Source organism: Pteronotus mesoamericanus, unplaced genomic scaffold, assembly GCF_021234165.1.
Source record: "Pteronotus mesoamericanus isolate MK-2021 breed Mesoamerican mustached bat unplaced genomic scaffold, CSHL_Meso_final contig_50, whole genome shotgun sequence".
NCBI classification, from domain to species: Eukaryota; Metazoa; Chordata; class Mammalia; order Chiroptera; family Mormoopidae; genus Pteronotus; species Pteronotus mesoamericanus.
In genome coordinates this window covers 28646747-28666587 of record NW_026555186.1, presented here as the reverse complement: position 1 = coordinate 28666587, position 19841 = coordinate 28646747, and the positions used below count along the sequence as shown (strand labels likewise).

The 19841-nt window shown below is 38.4% G+C and overlaps 1 protein-coding gene across 1 annotated transcript in view; it reads right to left on the bottom strand.

Annotated features, from left to right (window-relative positions):
- Window positions 1–19841, bottom strand: part of IQGAP2 (IQ motif containing GTPase activating protein 2) — a 265815-nt gene that overhangs the window by 110732 nt on the left and 135242 nt on the right. Inside the window, exons 4-5 of the mRNA XM_054578505.1 lie at window positions 13436–13513; window positions 9200–9276 (exon numbers count right to left, since the gene is read on the bottom strand). Of these exons, the coding sequence (XP_054434480.1) occupies window positions 9200–9276; window positions 13436–13513 (155 nt within the window). The remainder of the gene's footprint in view (window positions 1–9199; window positions 9277–13435; window positions 13514–19841) is intronic.

Sequence of the window (19841 nt, the reverse complement as noted above, 5' to 3'; positions counted from 1 at the left end):
AGTCATTATAATGAAAGCTAGTATGCTGACAATTTCAAAACCATAATATTTTATGAACCACTTGTTAACTCACTATTAGATGGGAAAAAGATTCCAGTTAAAAGGGAGCTCTTATAATGTGAAACAAATAAAATGTCAACCTACTTATTTGTTCCTTTCTAGTAACAGGAACTAAAAAAATGCAACAGAATTAAACAGATAGGTTTGGTAAAGCTGCAAAAGAATTCTAAGAAAATAGAATCAAGCCATACATACTTAAAAAATGAAAATAAATTAATAAACAATCAAAAATGTATTATGTGTCGCTTCAACTGCTTTTATAGTACCTGACTGGCATTTTTCTCTTCCCTTTTTACAACTAAATTAAAAAATACACCTGAACACATCTACAAAGAATTATAAAAATAATTCAATTGGAGAAATATTGAAAATATGACAGTAAAATTTAAGTAGGAGAAACTCATTAAATGTCATTAACAAGTTATTTCAAGTAATGCATTATATACTGTATTACTTACATTAATATTCTGCTAACATTTTAACATAAGTTAAACTTATATTCTTGTATCAAAGTCTATGTTAATGAATATCTATTATCCTTAAGCTAATGAATATCTATTATCCTTAATATATTTCTATTTCTACTCCCCTACTTATATGTAATGTTGAAATAACCTAGATTTTAGATGCATGCTTTTATTTTCATATTATGTGCCAAGAATTTAGATAACTATACATTTTATTATTTTTTTCTATTTTCATCTATGTCCAAGTCTGCTCTTTCTTACCTTTATCTTTGGTTTTGTTGTATATCAGTGCTCAATATTTATCAAATACATAAATTGAACAAATCACTAATGACACATATTTTAATCTTTTTGTTTGTTCCTTGGGTATTGGTTCTGTTCACTGAATCTAATGCCTCTTTCATAGTGTTGGTTTCCCTCAAATGTCTGGCATTTCCTGATTTGGGCTCACCTTGGAGTTTCAGATATGCTATCTGTCACTGTTGACCACAAGTTCTCACAACAAAAGTCAGCCTTAGGGAGAGTGTGGAGCTGATGCCAGGCGGGTGCTCAGCATCTTGCCTTTTCAGATTGGGGCTCCTTGTGTGTTCCTGGGGTGATCAGCTATCTTGGGTACTGGTATGCTACCCTGCTGTCAGCATCTACACTTGATGCTTTAGGAAGGGTTCAGCTGGTCTAAGCCCAATTGCGTTGGCTTTTTGGCTCTCCTTTTCCTGCTCTTTCTGCTCGTACAAGCCCTGAGACAGCTTCTAGCTCGGCTGCGTCCCTCAGTGGTTTGGGGACCGTGGTCTTCTCCTATCTTGTTTCTCAGTCAATCCAATCCTGCGTGTTTGCTTTCCTAGGGCATTGTTTAAATTTCTGGTCAGTGGATGGACTCTTTCTTATTGCAAATGATGATTATTTTTTAAATATCTACTTTAGTAATTTCATATCAGTTTTGGAAAGGGAATAAAGACAACTGTGCTGTGTTCTTGACAAAAATGTTTTCATATTACTTCCTTTGTTTATCCAGTCATTCATTTAATTACTATTTATGGAATATCTACTATATAAAAAATATTTTCTCCACCATGCTGTCCCTAAAATAAAGGTATTTAGGCTCCCACAAAACAGAGGTTTGTTGGTAAAATGAACTAAAACAATTTACCAAAAAAAAGTGTTGGTTTTCTTCTGTGGTACTAAAGGTATTAGGACTATTTCCAATTGTACATTTTCCTTCTCCATTGTACACTGTAATACTAATAGAAACCTCATAATCAGCAAATATTCTGGTTTAATTAAGAATTACCACTAGGTGGTGCTACTAAGTTACCACTTACAGATGGAAGAATCTTCACTTTTAAAATAAGTCAGATTTTCTTAAGCTAGTATGAATCTCACTTTCATGTATATAGTTTTACCAAAAAAATTTTTTTAAATTTTATTTTAATTTATTTATTCAAATACATTTGTCTCTGCCAACCCCCCTCCACTTTCCCTTGCCCCCTTTCTCCCTCCTTCCCTCCCTCAACTCTTCCCCTTTGGTTTTGTCCATGAGTCCTTGCTATATGTTCCTCGACTTTCCCCTTCCCTTCCTTGTCCCCGCCCCCCCCTTCCCTCTTTTCTCTTTTGATTTCTTTTCCTTTCAGTGTTGCTGGTCTTATTTTCCTTGCATCTTTGTATTGTTGGTTAGTTCCACTTATAGGTGAGATCATATGGTACCAAAAATATTTTTAATGTTGATGTATATATTTTATTTGGCTTCAGTTTTCAATATTGTCCTCCAATGCTAAGGTTTAAACTATTCTTTAGTTTAACCATTAGAGTGCAGTTAAACTATTCAGAGTACAGGAATTTCATACCAACTCTGTGTGGGAAGTACTTTACTTCCAAGCAGATTACTCAAAGGGGCGTAAATTTAGTAGGAAACTTACACTTATCCACTATTCCCCTGCTGAAAAGAATCAGCAATAACAGCTGGCTCCTTCTCAAGCATTTATATTCAAATGAGCCATTCATTACCTGAAGCATATAGGAAATCCAGTCTTAATCTCAAAAAATAAAATAAAATAAAAGCCCATCCAATGTGAAAAACACACACGCACTCCAATTTCTTGCAGCTCTTCAACACTAAATTTATTAAGCACCTTTAGTGCCTAACAGCCAACACAAAAGGTTGAGAGCATCCCAAAGAAAGCTGTGGAGTCCACTGTTTCCTATGTTTAACACTTGGTGTGAAATAACGATTTTCTTATCACACGACAAGGTACATGCAGTGCACTTGTGCTGCTGAGATAGCTAAAGTCTCATTGGTACAAATAAGATCAATTTAAGTCCAAGAAGCAAGAAAGATTTTATCTTTTTTTCTAAAAGAAGCAAGAAAGTTTTTCAAAAGTACTATTAAGGTTAAGGCCCTGGCTGGTGTGGCTCAGTTGGTTGGAGAGTTGCCCATTTACCAGAAGGTCTCTGGTTTGATTCCTTGTCGGCAGCAACCGATTGATGCTTTCCCCCTCTCCCTCTCTCCCTTTTCCTCTCTCTCTAAAAATTAATGAACATGTCCTGAAATGAGATTTTTAAAAAATTACTATTAGGTTTTTTTCCTGGTACTTTCAATATATACATTAAAAGGTTCTGTAGTAATGAAATGCAATCTTAAAAGGCAAGAGCTGAATTTATTAAGCTTTTCTGGATCACATCGTGTGCAGTTTTTTTTATGCTATAATATGTGAGATGAATGTTTGCAAATGAAAGCCTCGTAGTTGACTAGAGAGAGCACAGGCCTGGGATCAGAAGTCCTGGCCCCTAGACTGGCAACATCTAGGTGTGTGACTCTCAGCAAGTCACAAAACCCAAGCTTTCATTTACAAAATGAAGGATCTGCACCAAAATAACTTCCTGAGGTCCTCCCAGTTCTCAGTTCTGTGATTCTTCATTTTAAAATATCCTAAATATAACAGCTTAGAGGCTTTTGCTGCAGTTCAAGTTTGATGACACTGTTCTTTTTATTCTCTTAATTGTAGGGAAATACTTTGCTCCCTTCTGAAGCCAATGACTGACAGAATCGGTAATAGCGCAGGTTCTGGTATCACTGCCTAGTTTCCAGTCTCAGCTCTGCCATTTACTAGCCATGTGACCTTCGGTAGCCTACCTGTGCTTCATTTGCCTTGTTATAAAGTGTGACTAATAATAGTGTGTACCTTATTAGGTATGTTAGAAAGATTAAGTGATATTACACCTGTATAGTACTTTGAACACTGCCAGGCATATAATTAAAAGCTCAGTGTTAGCCTTTGTTTTTATTATTACTATTACCCCTTGTTAAATACACTTAATAACCTACCACAGTGGTTTGCCCACTTTCAACACTATGAAACTTTCACTATTTCCCCTCATGGACTCCATTTTTGAAAAGATTTTATCTACTGAACCAAATTATTTTCCCATCTTAGTCCCATACATCAATGTTAAAAGTCCAGTGTTCTATACCCAATATTCAGTCAAAAAACATAGAAATCCTGAGGCAGTCTTGCCATTGGGAAATCAGCTAAACCAACTGAAAAATTAAAAATACAAATGCCGGAGGCTTCAAGTTGGAGTCAATGGTGTATGTGCTGTGCTCACTAGAAATACGGTTCGCAGCCTCACAGCTTAGAATTTAGTAGGACAACCAGCCAGCCATGATACTAGTTTGGAATAGCAAGAGGACAGAGGATGATTCAAAGTGTGAAGTGAAGGATGAACAAAGAGTGACTTGAAAGATATGGAAAATACAGCTGTCCTCACCTTAATCCCCAATTCTGCCATCCCCAGATATTCCTCCTGAGAGCGCAGGATTGCAGTCTGTCCTTTGGGGTAAGGAGCTATCTCTAGGAAGCTTATTTATAAATGCAAATATGTTCTCTTTGAGAGACACAATCAATTTGGTATAAGACAACCATGGGTTTCTTAATGGGAAAAGGGTCTCAAGGGAAGGGAGTAAAAGACAAGGGAAGTTATGCATTAATCCCCAAGGAACGTTCAGAGGTCACCCGGTAATCAAGGCAGCCACCTGTCCTTGTGAGAGCTTGGGCACAGGAGCCCTTATTCACAGAGCAAGCAGGGTGTTTAGACCAGCCGGCCAACCAGAAGTGGGGCTGCCACAGAGATACTGGGAAATGCAAGCTCCAAAGGCGTGATTTTGGCTGCACTGCTGCATTTGAAAACACTACTGCTGGGACAGCAGCTCCAAAGTCTGCAGCAGGACCAGGAATCTGTACACAGAGGGAAGGCTCACTCATCTTTAGCTTGTTGTTGTTGTCAGTGTAGTAGAATCTTAATGGTCAAATAAACTTTATACGGTACGAAGAGCACAACCCAGATCCCTAATCTATTATGCTAGAAAAATCATTATAAATACATGGCTTTAAAAGGATTCCCTGGAGGGCAGTTGATTCTATGTCATAAAGCAGGAATAATCAGGATAGGACAGGAAGATCCTATTGTGGTCACAAAGCAAGGTTATTTTAAGGAATGTCAGGGGCAGTGCTGCAAAGACAAAGGAGCTGACCAAGCTGAATCGGTCTGGTCCATCAAAAAAGGAGATAGCATTTTAAGTCTGTGAGAGGCCAGATCAAAAACAATAATCAAAATAAAATGGTATAAAGTATACAAAAAGGAAGTCATATTAGCGAGAGAAAATAAGACATGCGTAATTATTTGTATTGATTTTAACAAGCTGGCAAGTATTATTAAAACAAGGGTATTTTTTTCCTGGAACTGTGTATGTAGCACAGATACATACATAGTGCCTACTTGTAGTAGACACTACACATATGCTACAAAAAAAGATATCAGGAACTCTGAGTAAGCCAGATAGTCCTAGAAAACCACAAAAGCGCCCCAAAATAAGGAAGGACTGAGGAGCACAGATGGTGACAAAAATAGCCAGGTGGAAAGAGCGTCCGGCACTGATGGTCGCACTCAACGGTCAAGCAGAGAAAAGATCCAGAAACATGACTGAGATGATAAATCAGCCAAATGAACCAAATAGCATTAGGTAGACTCAATTTCTCATCTCCTCAGGGAGAAACCGCTGGAAAGCCAAGCTAAATCCAAGAAAATATTCAAAAGACATACATAAGCTTTTAATAATGTTAACAGATCAGGCTGATGCATCATTATGACAGGACAACGGGTTGTATAACACTGGCCACTCGAGGCACGGAAGTAAATCGTTTCTGGGTGATAGGGGATGGGGTGGGAGCAGGGACTAGACTAGGAATGAGAGCTCACCTGAAAGCCATATACTGAAAGGCGGGGGGAAAAAAGCCTGATTGATTTCACAAGTAAAGTCCGACCTGATGCCGGGTAGCCAGCGTCTGACTCATCCTGGGAAAAGTCAAACTGGTACCATGTTCTGATTCACAACTCGCTGGTCAGAAACCAGGCCTGTAACCCGGACAAGATTTGTTTCTGGTGCCCATGAGATGATGGCGACTCTGGGTGGGTACTGAAGTATTACAGTCCTAGGAGGAGTCAAAATTAGCGTATAAATAATGAAATGAGTGAAAGTTGTACAGTGGACCTTTTAGAGTAGGTTTAAGTGTGGGAAGTCTGTAATAATGTATCCGGGCATTTCACCTGTGCTTTCAGCTCTGGAAAGTGTTCAAAACGTCAGGTCTACTAAATTTAATCGTTATAAAACATTCAATTTTATAACTAATGTTTAAATATTTACCAGTTGTTTAATAAAGGACATGCAAAAGTGTTTTTCTACAAGTGTACACAGCCTCTAGACAGTTAAAGAATCAGTAAGGAGTAACTGCTTAGCAAGGTTTTCACTTGTTGAACCTGGTCCCTTTTCACCGCACAGACTTTAAAACATTCAAAATGAAGCCACTAAGGGAAAACATACCATATCCACATTTTAAGTCCAAAGACACCCATTCACAAATAGTGGTTTTCCCTTGGTGTTGACACAATGGGTGCTTTAGCTTTTCCTTTGATAGTCTTTCTAAATCTTCATATTTTCCACAATGAGTATATTTTATTTTTTATTTTAAATAAGAAAAAAATAATAAGCATTTCTTTGAAGAAAGAATGAGGCCACCCATCATCGAGGTTTCTCTATATTAAGCAAAGACTGAGGGTTTCCTCTGGAACTGCTGTGCTAACATCCACCGGTACCTGGGCTCAGGACACCAGCTGAACTGACAGAGGGAGAGAGAGTGGCAGGTAAGGAGCCTGCTGTACGAAGTCCAGTGAAAAGGTGAGGGGCAGGCAGGTACAAACAGGAAGCTAGGGCCAGAACCCAGAGGGTGCTAAAGGGCTGTTGAACCCTAATCCAAAAGACAGGAAGCAGAAGACAAGTTTGCAGGGTCAAGAGCTAACTTCGTAGATCAAATCAGGCAGACAGGCTGGGGCAGGAGGAAGGCAGTTCCTGGATACCTGAGGGATCTTCTTGCCTATCTCCTGACCCATAAGCAGAACAACTGACCTGCCTAATTCCCTATCAGGTAATGGTCCTGCTCCATACCAGCAATGTTGCTACATCCACAACCAGAATATAAAGGCTGAAGACATAATTGTTCATTCCCACCTTCACTTCTGATTACACAGTGAGGGCAAAACCACTGTGCTTACTAGCGGGCTCTGCTGCCCAGCCTCCAAATGTGATTTTCAACCGTCGCAGGAAAAAGTTTTGATAGAAATAAAAACTTTAGATACACTTGAGACTTCTGAGTTCCATATCAAGCAGCAGCTATGCATTAAGTTTAGAGCAAAGTGAAGGAGATTCTCCCAGGGAATGCTGTTTATCAAGTAAATACTGCTTTAAAAGATTGTACTTATGGTCAGATCTGATGAATGGCAGGCTCAGCAGGAATCTGCCCCACAATAAGTAACAACTCCACGATCAGATACTGAAAACCTGACAAAGCCAGTCCTAGAAACTATCACACCAACACTGGCATAGCACTGGCAACACTAAACAAAAACTTGCTCTTTGTTTACCAAACTGTTCAAGCCATCGTTAAAACTATGGCAAACACATTGTCAACCTCAGTTCAGTTCTATGTAATTTTTGTTAGCACAATGACATCACCAGAAAGGAACTTAGCACATCATTTCTTTATATGCTGCTTCACTTCAGGAAATCAATCTAAGCTTATACAAGACAGCCCATGAGCATGTTACAGATTTGGACATTAGCATTATGATGCATGGATATGATAATGACATTAATTAATGGTGGCTGGCTTAGCAGGTCACAAAAACAGTACTAACCATAGCGTTAGGTGATCATTCTGAGTGCCGAAAAATATTTGACAAAAAAATGTTGGACAACACATTTGAAAATATTCCTCAAAATAAGCACTTTGGCACAAAAAGCTTTTAAGGAAACCTGCTGGCATAATGATACATTAGGCACCTATGAGGGGGCAGGCATAGAAGTGTTTTTCCCTCCAGTTCTAAATTATTAGAAAAAGAAATCACAGAAAAGGCACCCACATTTGGTCTCTATTTCTAGCAACTGTCATCTTCCAAAGAAATCTCATGAGTACTGATCAGGGAAAAGTCAAATTATATGACATAATCAAAATTCTTCTCTAGCAGGCCAGAATTGCAATGAATTATTATAGAAACCTTTTCCTTTGGAGAGGAAAAGAGCCAGGAAGAAGTTAATATAAACCTCTAGGCAGAAGATTCTGCCAGGAAAATGACTTCTAGTGATATAAACACAATGCAGATGTTCTAAAAGAAATTTAAAATTTAATTAGACATGAAGTCTTCCAGCATTACCTACCTGTGTGCACATAAGACCACAGCCACAGACTGGATTTTTAAAAACACCTTTGCTACCATCTAAAACTCACATTTCTTCTAGGAAGTTATGATAATAAGTGATCTGTGAACTAGCGGAATTTCAACATTTTCAAAAATTAACTTATCAAACAATTGCTTTTATTTTTTAAATTTTTTAGATTTAATCTTTAAACAAATCTTTATTGTATTTTTTTCCAATACCATCTAGTCCCTTGATATCCCACTCCCCCAGCAGTCACCACACTGCTGTCCACGTCCATGAGTCCTTTTTGCTCAATCCTTCCACCCTCTCGTCACGCCCACTAGCTGTCAATCAATTGCTTTTAAACAATGAATGCATCTTGCTTTGACTAACTTAAAGCGATTCCTAGGTGTCTTCTTTACCCTTAGGATATGAATTCTACTGAACAAAGAAAACAAAAATTATACTAAACTTCATTAATCTGTGATAAGAACTGAACCAAACTGATAATTTTTAAGAGTACCCAAACCAAAATTATGACCATTAAAGCTACTTATTTGATATATTTTGGCTATATTTGTAAAATTTGTCATAATTCAAGAATATTGGAGCACTCTATGAGACTCTCCGGAAGTTTCAACTTGAATTTCCTCTGTATTGTATTTATAGGTCTTTCACTCATTTCTTGGTTTTCTATTTTGATTTAGGTTACAAAGTCAAAAAAATACTTTTCAAGTTCAAGGATCGTCTTTATGTGACAATTATTTTAATTTTGTACTGGCGAATTAAAAATAACCTAATAAAAAGTTCTTGAGTTAATAAAGTAATTTAAGATCTCTTTTAAAATTAAAATTGTACTTTTTTTTAAAATTTACTTTCTATTTTTTAATTAAATTTACTTTACAGATTTTTAGTTGTATTTTCTCACCTCAGTGCATGGATGCAATAGATCATTCTTGGTATGTTTTTCCGGTCATAGACATCTGTTGTTTCTGGATAAAATATCTGGAAAACAAAAGGAACAGTATTTCTATTATGTTTTGCTCTTGACAAAATTATTGTAAGTCTCCCAAATGATCTTACTTTGATTGTCCTTGCTGTTCTGTATTTATTTAAAGGAAGAGGAACCTATCAGTTATTGCTTCACCTTGCTCTACGGGACCAGTCCCTGCCTCTGATCCCCTGCCTGACAGCTCGCCCCTGGTGGTTCAAGTGCGTGCCTGTGAGTGTGTGAGTGTGAGTGTGAGTGTGTGTGTGTGGTTGGGGATGGTGCGTGGTGGGGGTGGTTCCCAGCTGCCTCTCCAAGAAGGCTGTGTCCACCAGATTAGTTAGGTAGGTGGCTGTTTCCTTCCACAAGGCTTGAGCCTGTGCAGACTCTGTTTTCCATAGTGGAGTTACTCCTGTGACTGCCCAGAGGTCTGCTGGCTTGAGAAAGAAACATCCTTCTTCAGGATTTTAATACATTGTTAAGAACTTGGCTACCCAGTTCTGTGAATATGTATCACACACATACATATGGATTTTTTTTCCTGCCTAAAGTAATACATTTCACTGAACCGAATCTGGAAAATAAATAAAGTATGAAAGGAAAATACATATAAGCCCACCTCCAGATTACTATTAGTGTCACTATTAGTGTTTTGGGATTTTTTCCAGTCTTTTTTTTTTCTGAATATGTCTTATATATATATATTTTTTTCTGTTTTGCATGTGTGAGTTTAAAAATAAAATTGTACATATCATAAACCTGTTTAAAACACTTAACAGAACATGACCTCTTTGTTGTTCTACAAGAACATTATTTCTGATGGATGAATGCATCTTTCACATTTTTTAACCATAATTTAACCGGTTCCCCTGGTCTGAACATTTTTTTGTCCCCAATTTCGATCCATTATAAATCATTGCAATGAACATCACTGCATTTTCTGAACACCTGATTACCTCTTTTAGATAAACATCTAAATATAAAGTTACTAGACTGAAAGGTCAGAACATTAAGGCTTTTAAAACATATTTGCACTATTTTTAAACTTTAAATTAAAAGCCTAATAAGAAACATTTCAGAATGGGACACCAAACTTACCTGTTCCTAAGCACGCATGCACACACACACAAAAAGGATAATGTAAGATAAGCGCATCGGGCCCTGACTGATGTGGCTCAGTTGGGTGGGTGTTCTGCAAAGTGAAAGGCCATTGGTTCAATTCCCAGTCAGGGCACATGCCTGGGTTGTAGGTTCAGTCCCAGACTGGGGCACATGCAAGAGGCAACCAATTGATGTTTCTCTTCCTCTCTTTCTCCCTCCATTCCCTTTTCTCTAAAAATAAATAAATAAATAAAATCTTTAAAAAAGATAAGCATATTGGTATTACTTGCTTTCAGTAAACATTTTATAAAATTTGATGTAAAAACAAAATCATGTACCATAAGGTAGTATTTGATACTCAAGTACAATTTTCTCTTGGACATTGGAAAAAAGATGAGAAAAGGGAAAAACAGCAAAGTTTCTTGGGATACAAATGTATAGTCACTGAGCAGTTAAAGAAACGTCTGTTGTCTTGGAAATTGCAAAGGTCTTTCCAATTATCTTTTAACACATTTGCTGTTAAAGTGTCAATGAGAAGAGTATTCCCAATTCTGAAGAATGTGACCAGGTTTAGAGTTCTATATGTAAGCAGAGAACAAATGCCCCTCCCTTTTCATTAAACGGGAAACTTTTCTATTTATATTTCTCCTGGAAAATCATTTAGCAAGGAGGTGGGATCAATTGACGGTTCACCAGAATGTTTTATTCAGCACCGTATCCTCAGCACCTAGAAAGATGCTGAGAACAAAGAAAGCACTTAATGCCGATAAGTGAAGATTTAATAGCAACTACATCAGTCAATTCAGTACACTGTTGGTTTCTTATCCTGTAATGTGATGTACCAATGACTTCACAATAAAAATCAGTGTTAAAATAGAATCTGCTATATGGGTCACTTGTTTGACTTAAAATCAAGGAAAACCTGGTCTTGCATACAATTGGAAAAGGTTTAAATCAGATATATCAAACATAATGAAATCAACATAATCTAAATTATGTTACTTCACGTAGAAAAATCATGTTGCAATTTCTTTATTACTCTGTTTACCCCCCAGCCCCTAGTGTACTTGCTAAATCACAATCTAGAAATATGAATACTGGTGCCCATAACTGGTGCCCAGAAGGGAACAGCATTTACTGTTCTGGGCTCTTTAGGAGTGGGGAAAGGGCGTAAAAATGGCAGAATAAAATAAATCAACATTGACTATTTTGAGATAAAATAAGCTAAGCTAAAACAGATATCAGCAAAAAATATATATTAAAAGTAGGCAAGCATAATTTACATTAAGAAAACTTTTTGTTGTTATGAGGGTTTTTGTTTTTAAGATTTTATTTATTTTTAGAGAGAGAAGGGAGGGAGAGAGGGAAACATCAATGTGTGGTTGCCTCTCATGTGCCCCCTGCTGGGGACCTGGCCCACAACCCAGGCAGGTGCCTTGAATGGGAATCAAACCAGGGACCCTCTGGTTCACAGGCTGGCACTCAATCCACTGAGCCACACCAGCCAGGGTATAAGGATTGTTTTTAATTGCAAGCTGAGATAACAACAACAACAACACAGGTCTTAGTCAGTAGCCTCCTGCCTTGCCTTCAGGCTGGACCATTCCTAATTTGTTTCTTTAAAATAGACATACAGCCCTGGCCGGTGCTCCTACTCCTGAAATAGATCTTCTAAATAAAACTCATTCAGCAAACATTCAGAGCTTGTTAAATTCAAAGAGCAGGTACCCTTCAGCCTGTGCAATGGGTGAGTAGGAGAAATGAGGAAATAATTTCATTTTATAAAAATTATAGAGCTATTTCTTAAACGTCTTATTTTGTAATAATAATAGAATCACAGGAAGTTGCAAAAAGAGCACATCTACGTGTACTCGTCATTCAGCTTTCTCCACCGGTGACATCTCCTGTCGTACCATCATAAATTGACACTGATGTACTACTGTTACCTAGACTACAGGTTTTATTCAGTTTTCACCATTTTATATGCATTCGTTTGTGTGTGTGTTTGGGGGGCGGGTTCCAATAAGTCTATAAAGGCGTATGTGTGACCATCATAACAATCAAGGTACAGATACCACAGAGGAGTGAACCTTTATACCTCATCCCCCCCGACCCTGTCCCCAGGCCACCACTAATCAGTTCGTCATCTCTATAGTTTTTCATTTTGACAATTTTATAGAAATGGAATCATATATTAGGTTATCTGTAGTGATTTCCTTTTCCCAGTAAGCATAATGCCCTTGAGATCCATCAGGCTTTCGTATATACTGATAGTTCACTCCTTTGCATTGCTTAATATGTGTGTCTATTATTTTATTTTTTTAAAGACTTTATTTATTTTTAGAGAGAGGGGAAGGGAGGGGGTAAGAGAGGGAGAGAAACATCAATGTGTGGTTGCCTCTTGCGCGTCCCCATTGGGGAACTATAACCCCCTAGCCTTTAAAAGTTAAAATGATATAATGATTTATAGTAATAATTTATAAAAATAAATTTATAATAGTTTATAGTGATATAATACATAGTAATACAATGAGATTAGGAATCTTAAATATCAATAGCAACACAAGCCCTGACTGGGTAGCTCAGTTGGTTAGAGTGTTGTCCCAATATGCTAAGGTTGCAGGTTTGATCCCTGGTCAGGGCACATACAGATTAAACCGATGAGTACATAAATAAGTGGAACAACAAATCTCTCTCTCTCTCCCCCCTCCCCTCCTTCTTCTCTCTCTGAAATCAGTAAATAAAAATGTTTAAAAATGCCAATGGAAAAAGGGAAGTGGCTATTTTAAATCAACTATGTACCAGCTAAAGTATGTTCTGATCTTGTTTAATTTATATACACTTCCGCATGGCTGCTGTTGATCTATACACATACTTCACTGTGAGTTCTTGCTATTTATAACTTTGTATAGACCTTTCTAACTTTCTGTTGAGTCTTTGCCTTTTTCATTCCTTAGGCAATAAGGCAATCTCCTGTATTAACACACCCAGTCTGTCAAGTCATTTTTATAACAATGCATTTGTAGATTCTCCCTTTTGGCTTCCCAGCTCAGGTTCCTGTATTTGGAGGCTTACCTTGGGTAGACCAATAGACTCCATGGCTCTTAACCACTGGACAGTGTTATCTGTGTGTCGAAAATGAAGGCCAGACTTCTAAAAGGGGGGCAGAAATCATATAAAAAGTGAGTCATTTGTAATAACTTTTTTCATTAGTGAGATGCTTTTCAATTGTATTTCTCCTAGAATAAAGTTATTAGAGCCCACATAAAACAACTAAAGACCACAGTAAAGGAGGCTATGCTATTTAGCAACATCACAACCATTAGTAATAGATCACTCCAATTTCCATTATTCACACATTTGACGTAGAATTTCAAAGACCATTTAATATGTAGCACATGCCCAAGGATATTTTATGAGACATATGTATGCATGCGTGTGCATACACACACATCCACACACAGTGTCAAGATTCTGGCAGCCACAGCTAAGAAGCCTAGTAACTTCAGGAAAAACAGACAGGGTTTTTAGAAGACTAAATAAAATGCTTTTTTTTTATTGTGGTTTCTGGTTCTGCCAAATCATTTTTTTTTCTGATTGTTAATGTGATATTCTGTAGAAAACTTGGAAAATGTAGAAAATACAAAGATGAAAAAAAAATCCACAGCACTAAGCTAATTTTAGTAACTATCCTTCTATTTAACCCTAATCTTGGCCTTCTACAATAAGTAAATCTTCAGTGGAAATGTTTCACAAGACCTCTTCTACTTACATAATAAAAAGTCTTTCTATATCTTTCATTCTTCTTTACACTCCTAATCAGCCAGTTCTTTTTTTCTTTATATTCTGTAAATACAGCATACTTGCCTCTGTCTCATGAAGTTGTATCAGGTAATGAACCATTGAGAGCTTAAAGTGGTCTTTTATTTTTAATTAGTTAACTAAATAGCACAATGTTACCTATTTGAAAACAAAAAAAAAATAACAGTATAATAATTATATTCAGAAAGTCTGGTTCTTTTCACCTTCTGTGAACTACAATCTAAGAGTTTATATAACAAAAAGTATACTTGTTGCTTTTAGAAATTAAGAAATATAAGCAAATTAACATTTGATCAATGTTTATGCCTTTTTAATAGTGGTCACTATTTATTGAGATTGCTCTGTGTGTGTCAAACACTTAATATAAATTATGTTTAATTTTCAGAATACCCTGCAAGGTGATTATCATTCCTATATTTTGGAGATGAAGAAATATAGGCCAAAAAGATGAAGTGATTTGTCTGAAGTCAAAGAGCTGTTAAGTGTCTGATCTAGGATTCAAGATGAGGTCTCCCCAGATCTGGAAACCTTCCCTGTGCTATGACCCTCCGGGAAGACAGGTCCTAATGATGGTTGGATTATTCTTCAGAGGGAAGAAATTAGCTAGTTACTATGAAATAACTAGAGGGAGGGAGAGAAGGAGGGTGAGAGGAAAGGAAAATGAGAAAGGAGTAGAGTGAGAGCAGCCAGACTGTTAACGGCCAGGCTGCAGTGTCTGAGGGTTTGTAACTCGGCATAGACAGCTTTGGCAGAGTACAAACAATTCTCAGACACGGTCAATTGGTGGCCATGGAAGAACAATTTGGAGAGAATCCACAGTTGTGTCAAGACATAGAAAAGGCCCGTTGGCACCACAAAAAATGTAAATAACTAAATGTCTCCCTCCCAACTAAGATGAACACAACTTGCTTCTTGACTCATGTCTACATAGTCTCTATTCAATCTTCTCACGTCCTAGATAAAAATTACCAAGACACCAAATTGATCCATTTCCTGACAACACCCAAAAGATACAGGGGTCCTTGCTTCCCTACACCCTTATTAGTACCACCCAGCACAAGCCCAGACACACGCTAAGGTCCTCGTTTCTCCTCCTCACGACTCCATGGGTATGCATTTTTTTTCTTGCTGCAGTGAGTGAAATAAAACTAATTTTGTTTGACCCCAGGTGGATTTCCGGGGTTCTTTGGCTTAGGGGCTTCAAGAATTTCAAACCATGTAACAAAGGTACTCTACCCATATACTGGTCTTGTTAGCTAGGTAGACTCAGGAGGTTACAAATTTCTCTGAACCTTTGTTCCTAAGCCACAGAACGAAAGTAGGATCACTTGTTTGAGTTGCAGATATTAAATGAGAATATTCATGAAGGACTTTGTTGCAAAATACACTTACGAATGCAATAAATGTTAGCTATTATAATTATTATGCTTGGGCTTGAAACTGTCATTCATCTGTAAGGTCATGTAAGAGGCACTGAGAAAGGGCAGTCATCTTGGTCATATTTCTACAGTAAACAGGTGAAAATTTCAAGTCCTTCACCCAGTTTTATTTCTTAAAAAATTTCAATTACAGTTGACATTCAATACTATATTAGTTTCAGGTGTACAGCATAGTAATTAGGCATCTTCCTTAATCCACTTTACATACACGAGGGCCACTGACTTCAGAACCCTTTGATCCGCAGCTGCACATTTAAGAAATAAGCTTCAGTGAACAAAGTGCATGAAACATCTTTAATCTACTGAATTTACTTTAATTAGAATGAAAATGGTCTTTCGAACAGGCTCAGAATAATCTTAATCCATTATAACCATTTTCAGTTTGTCCATTTTTTTCACCAATCCTACATATTAACATTAGACTAGGTGGTATGTCTGTAGTCAGACTTTGCCAAGGGTGGTTGTTGTCTAGCCACCTAACTTTTTTCGGATATTAGACTAGAAAGTACATGCTGATTTTCCACAGCTGAGCTGTTACAACACAGCAAGTAAGGTTATTCTTGCTTAAACTGAGTAGATAAAGAATTATGTTAAGTCTTCTTTGAATGGTAACTTCTTACATAATAGAATCAAAGCATTTTAGAACTATTAGCTTAGAAACCAATCATTATTCGAATTTGCTCATTTTATAGTTGAGCAAACTGAGGGCCCAAGTGTTTAAGACATATTCAAGTTGATCTAACTTGTTAAACTCAGGGCCAAGACTAGCTTGCCAGACTGCTGACTCCAAGTCCAAATACACTGTTCAACTAACGGCTCACAGAGCCTCAGACATTCAGAGTGCGTTTACCTCTGTCAGGCACTGTGCCATGTGTTTTGCATAGATGATCACATTTGTTCCTCACCAAATCTCCATGAAGGTTGACCCTGTTATGATTAGGGTTCAACCTTCTCACTTGACAGGTTAGGAAACTGACGCTCACAGAGGCAAACTTAGTGGTGAGGCCCAACTCAAATATTTTGATTTACAGCTCATACTATTAACCATTATGTATATGCTTTCCCTACCTACAACTCACCAAAATAGTCACCAAACACTTCTGGTAAGTCTATAAGGCTCTGTGCAGCACTGGAACACCGAATCTTATCTTTGAGCCTCGTCAGGCTGAGCCCTCTCCAAGCAATGCCTTCCTCCTCCTTTCTCTCCCTTGCCAGCCTAGTCTGCTTGGGAACACTCTCCTCTTTCAAGCCTTTACCACAGAAACATTTGGGGCTTCTTCATGACCCCACCCCTTCAGGACTGATCACTTTCTCTTAGGCCATCTCCCATTGTCCACCCAGCTGTCTTCTCTTTACTGCCATCCACCCACTTCCAATCTCTTTCCAGGATTCACCCTTTGTTTTCCCGCTTGAATCTGTTTACCTCTTGGCTGTGCAGGACACTGTCACCAGCATTAATAACCCCTCTTACTATGCTATGCCTCCACTCTCCTCCTCCCTCCAATTTATTCCGAACCACACAGAGCAGCAGACAGCTCTTTCTAAAGCACACACTGCACCAGGATGCCTCTGTTTAACATTTCAAAGGCTTCCTCCCTCCCCTCAAACCCACACTTAGGATGAAGTCATAGATCCTCCATGTGTGACTTCCTGATCTGTCTCTGCTTCCCTCCTGATCTATTTCTCATCATGGTCCCTCACTGCAGCCTTGCAGACACTCAGTTTGGCCAACCTCTATTCTTCCTTGAGGAGCCTTCCACAAATGGGGCTCTCTCTCTGGACTGTTCTCCCCACTCCGTCCCCCGAACTGTGCCCATGGATGATTTTCTTCTCACTCTTCCAGCTTGAGTGAATGGCTCCTCAGAGGAGAACATCCCCTGCCCACTGCTAGCTTGTCAATTTCTTCCTTCACACACTCACACAGCTCATAATGTATACTCACTGCCAGGCTGCCTCTCCAGCTGGAAGCACCAGACACCATGTCCACCCTACTCACACTCTGGGGTACCTGGCATATAGCAAGTGTTGATACATATTGTATGGATAGATGAGTTCTACCCTGTATATATTTCTATCATAGCACAATTATATCTTCTTTTCCTACAACTTTATTAAAATTTATTATATTCATGTTTATCTACCATTAGAGCAGTGGTTCTCAAACCTTAGTTGTACATAGGAAGAGGATCACCTGGGATGATTATTAAGAATGCATTTCCTGGGTATCTGGTCAAGAGATTCTGCCTGAACCAGTAGCTTGGGTTGGGGATTAGGAGTCCACGTTTTTATACACACCCATCAGGTGTTCTGCATGAGCTGCGAGTACCACACTTATTGAAGGGTGTCAAACTTGAAGTACCTTGATTAGGTATTGAACAAAGCATAGAAGGCAAGAAAAGAAATGGAGTCCTTTGGTTACTTGAAACTAGTGTAATTCATTTTTCACCCAGCAGCTATTTCTCTAGCAACTACCATGGCCAGACCCTGCGCCATTCACCAAAGATATGGCAGGGGAAATACAGAGGGTTTTTGCCTTCGTGACAAGGCAATCATTACAGTATACTGTGGTGTATCCGAGAGAGACAGCTTCTGGTGTCACTGAAAACTTGGCATGGTCACATAACTCAGAGCTGGAGTGGGGAGTGCAGGCGGCCAGAAAAAGAATACTCATCATTAGAAGGTTTAAGTCAAAGATGGAGGGCATTCTTCTAACCCTAAATTAAAAGGGGCCAAGGTTGCATATAAGCTGACAAAGAAGATGGGGCAGCACGGAAGCTCCCATCTGCTTCACTCAATGGCCCCAGTGCCCAAACTGAGGACATTAGAGCTCAGGGACAGAGCTCATGCTCGGGGGCACACTGCCTAGCAGGCGGGTCATATTTTACAGCTGCAGTCTAGGCAGATCCTGCAGCGAAAGCCCATGCTCCCTGAACTCATGGTTTCCAGATGGCACATCAAGGGTGGGCCCGGGTTACTGAGCGTTCCCTTGGGTTTCCACATCTTTGCCGCAGCCCCATGATTTAGTGTTCTTGGGAAAAGACCATGTGATGGGCTTTAGTCCTGAAGAATGCAAGAACAGGATGTTAATTAAGTCTCCTGTTCACTAATATTTGTTTCCTTTCATTTTTGTAAAAGAAATTAAATGGCCTTAAAATAAAAGTTTTATGATTACATGGCAAATCATGAAACATTCCCATTCAGGTTCATTAAGCACTTTCAGGAATTTAATAAAAGTAAAAAAAAGAAACACCTCTTTTCTCCAGTGATTTAACAGAGGAGTAGTTTCCATTTGTCCCATGTTTTCTCCCACATCACAGCTGGCATCAACCCCCCTCTCTCTGCTACTTCCTTCCCTTCCACCCCTCTGCTGGCACCTCTTCTGCGCACGGCAGCCTTCCAGGGGCCTGATGGGGTGGGGAATGGCAAAACACAGCACTTCCCTCTCTCGCCACGCTCACCTTAGGAATGACTCACCTGCCTAGGCTCTACAGGTATTTTATTTTGTAACAAAAGATTGGAAATATTTCCCATCTCTATCCCAAAGACAAGTGGCTCTTTGTTCAAATAGTAGGATCTCTAAGGCCAGCAGGAAACAGTACCTGTTTCAGTTGCTGGGAGGGTGTCCACAGCTGCACTGGAAAGAGACACCTATAGTCAAGGCAATTGATGTCCCAGGAAGAGGAAAGAAGTAGCCCACTCTCTGCTCTGGGGCTCACCTCCACTGAAGGTCTGTCTGTCTTCCTTGATTCTCACCATTCATAGTGTCAAAACAAAATACCCACAATTCCCTTTCAGGGTAGACTGGAGCTTAACTCTGTCATGAAATCTACATGGCTATTAGTACAATAAGTATTGTACTAACAGGCCTTGATCTTAGTAATAACCATTGCAGAAGCAATGAAAAAAAAGAAAAATCATACTCTAAAATGTGAACATATTTTGTGATGTAGATATACAAATAATTTTTTCCTGTGCTTTTCTGAACTTTAAAAAATATTTTTCAAAATTAAAAAACTAATTTTGGTTGGCTAAGTCATTGTTTCATTAAAGTCTTGTGAAAGTCTATAATGGGCTGAAGACTCTATGGTGAGACATATGACTTCATAAACTCAAACTTACTTTAACAAGTGCAAGCCCTTATTCATAACATTATTCAAGGCAGAAACTTTTGCTCAGTTACCTTTTAGACTAGATCATGAAAACAGACTTGTCATAAAAGA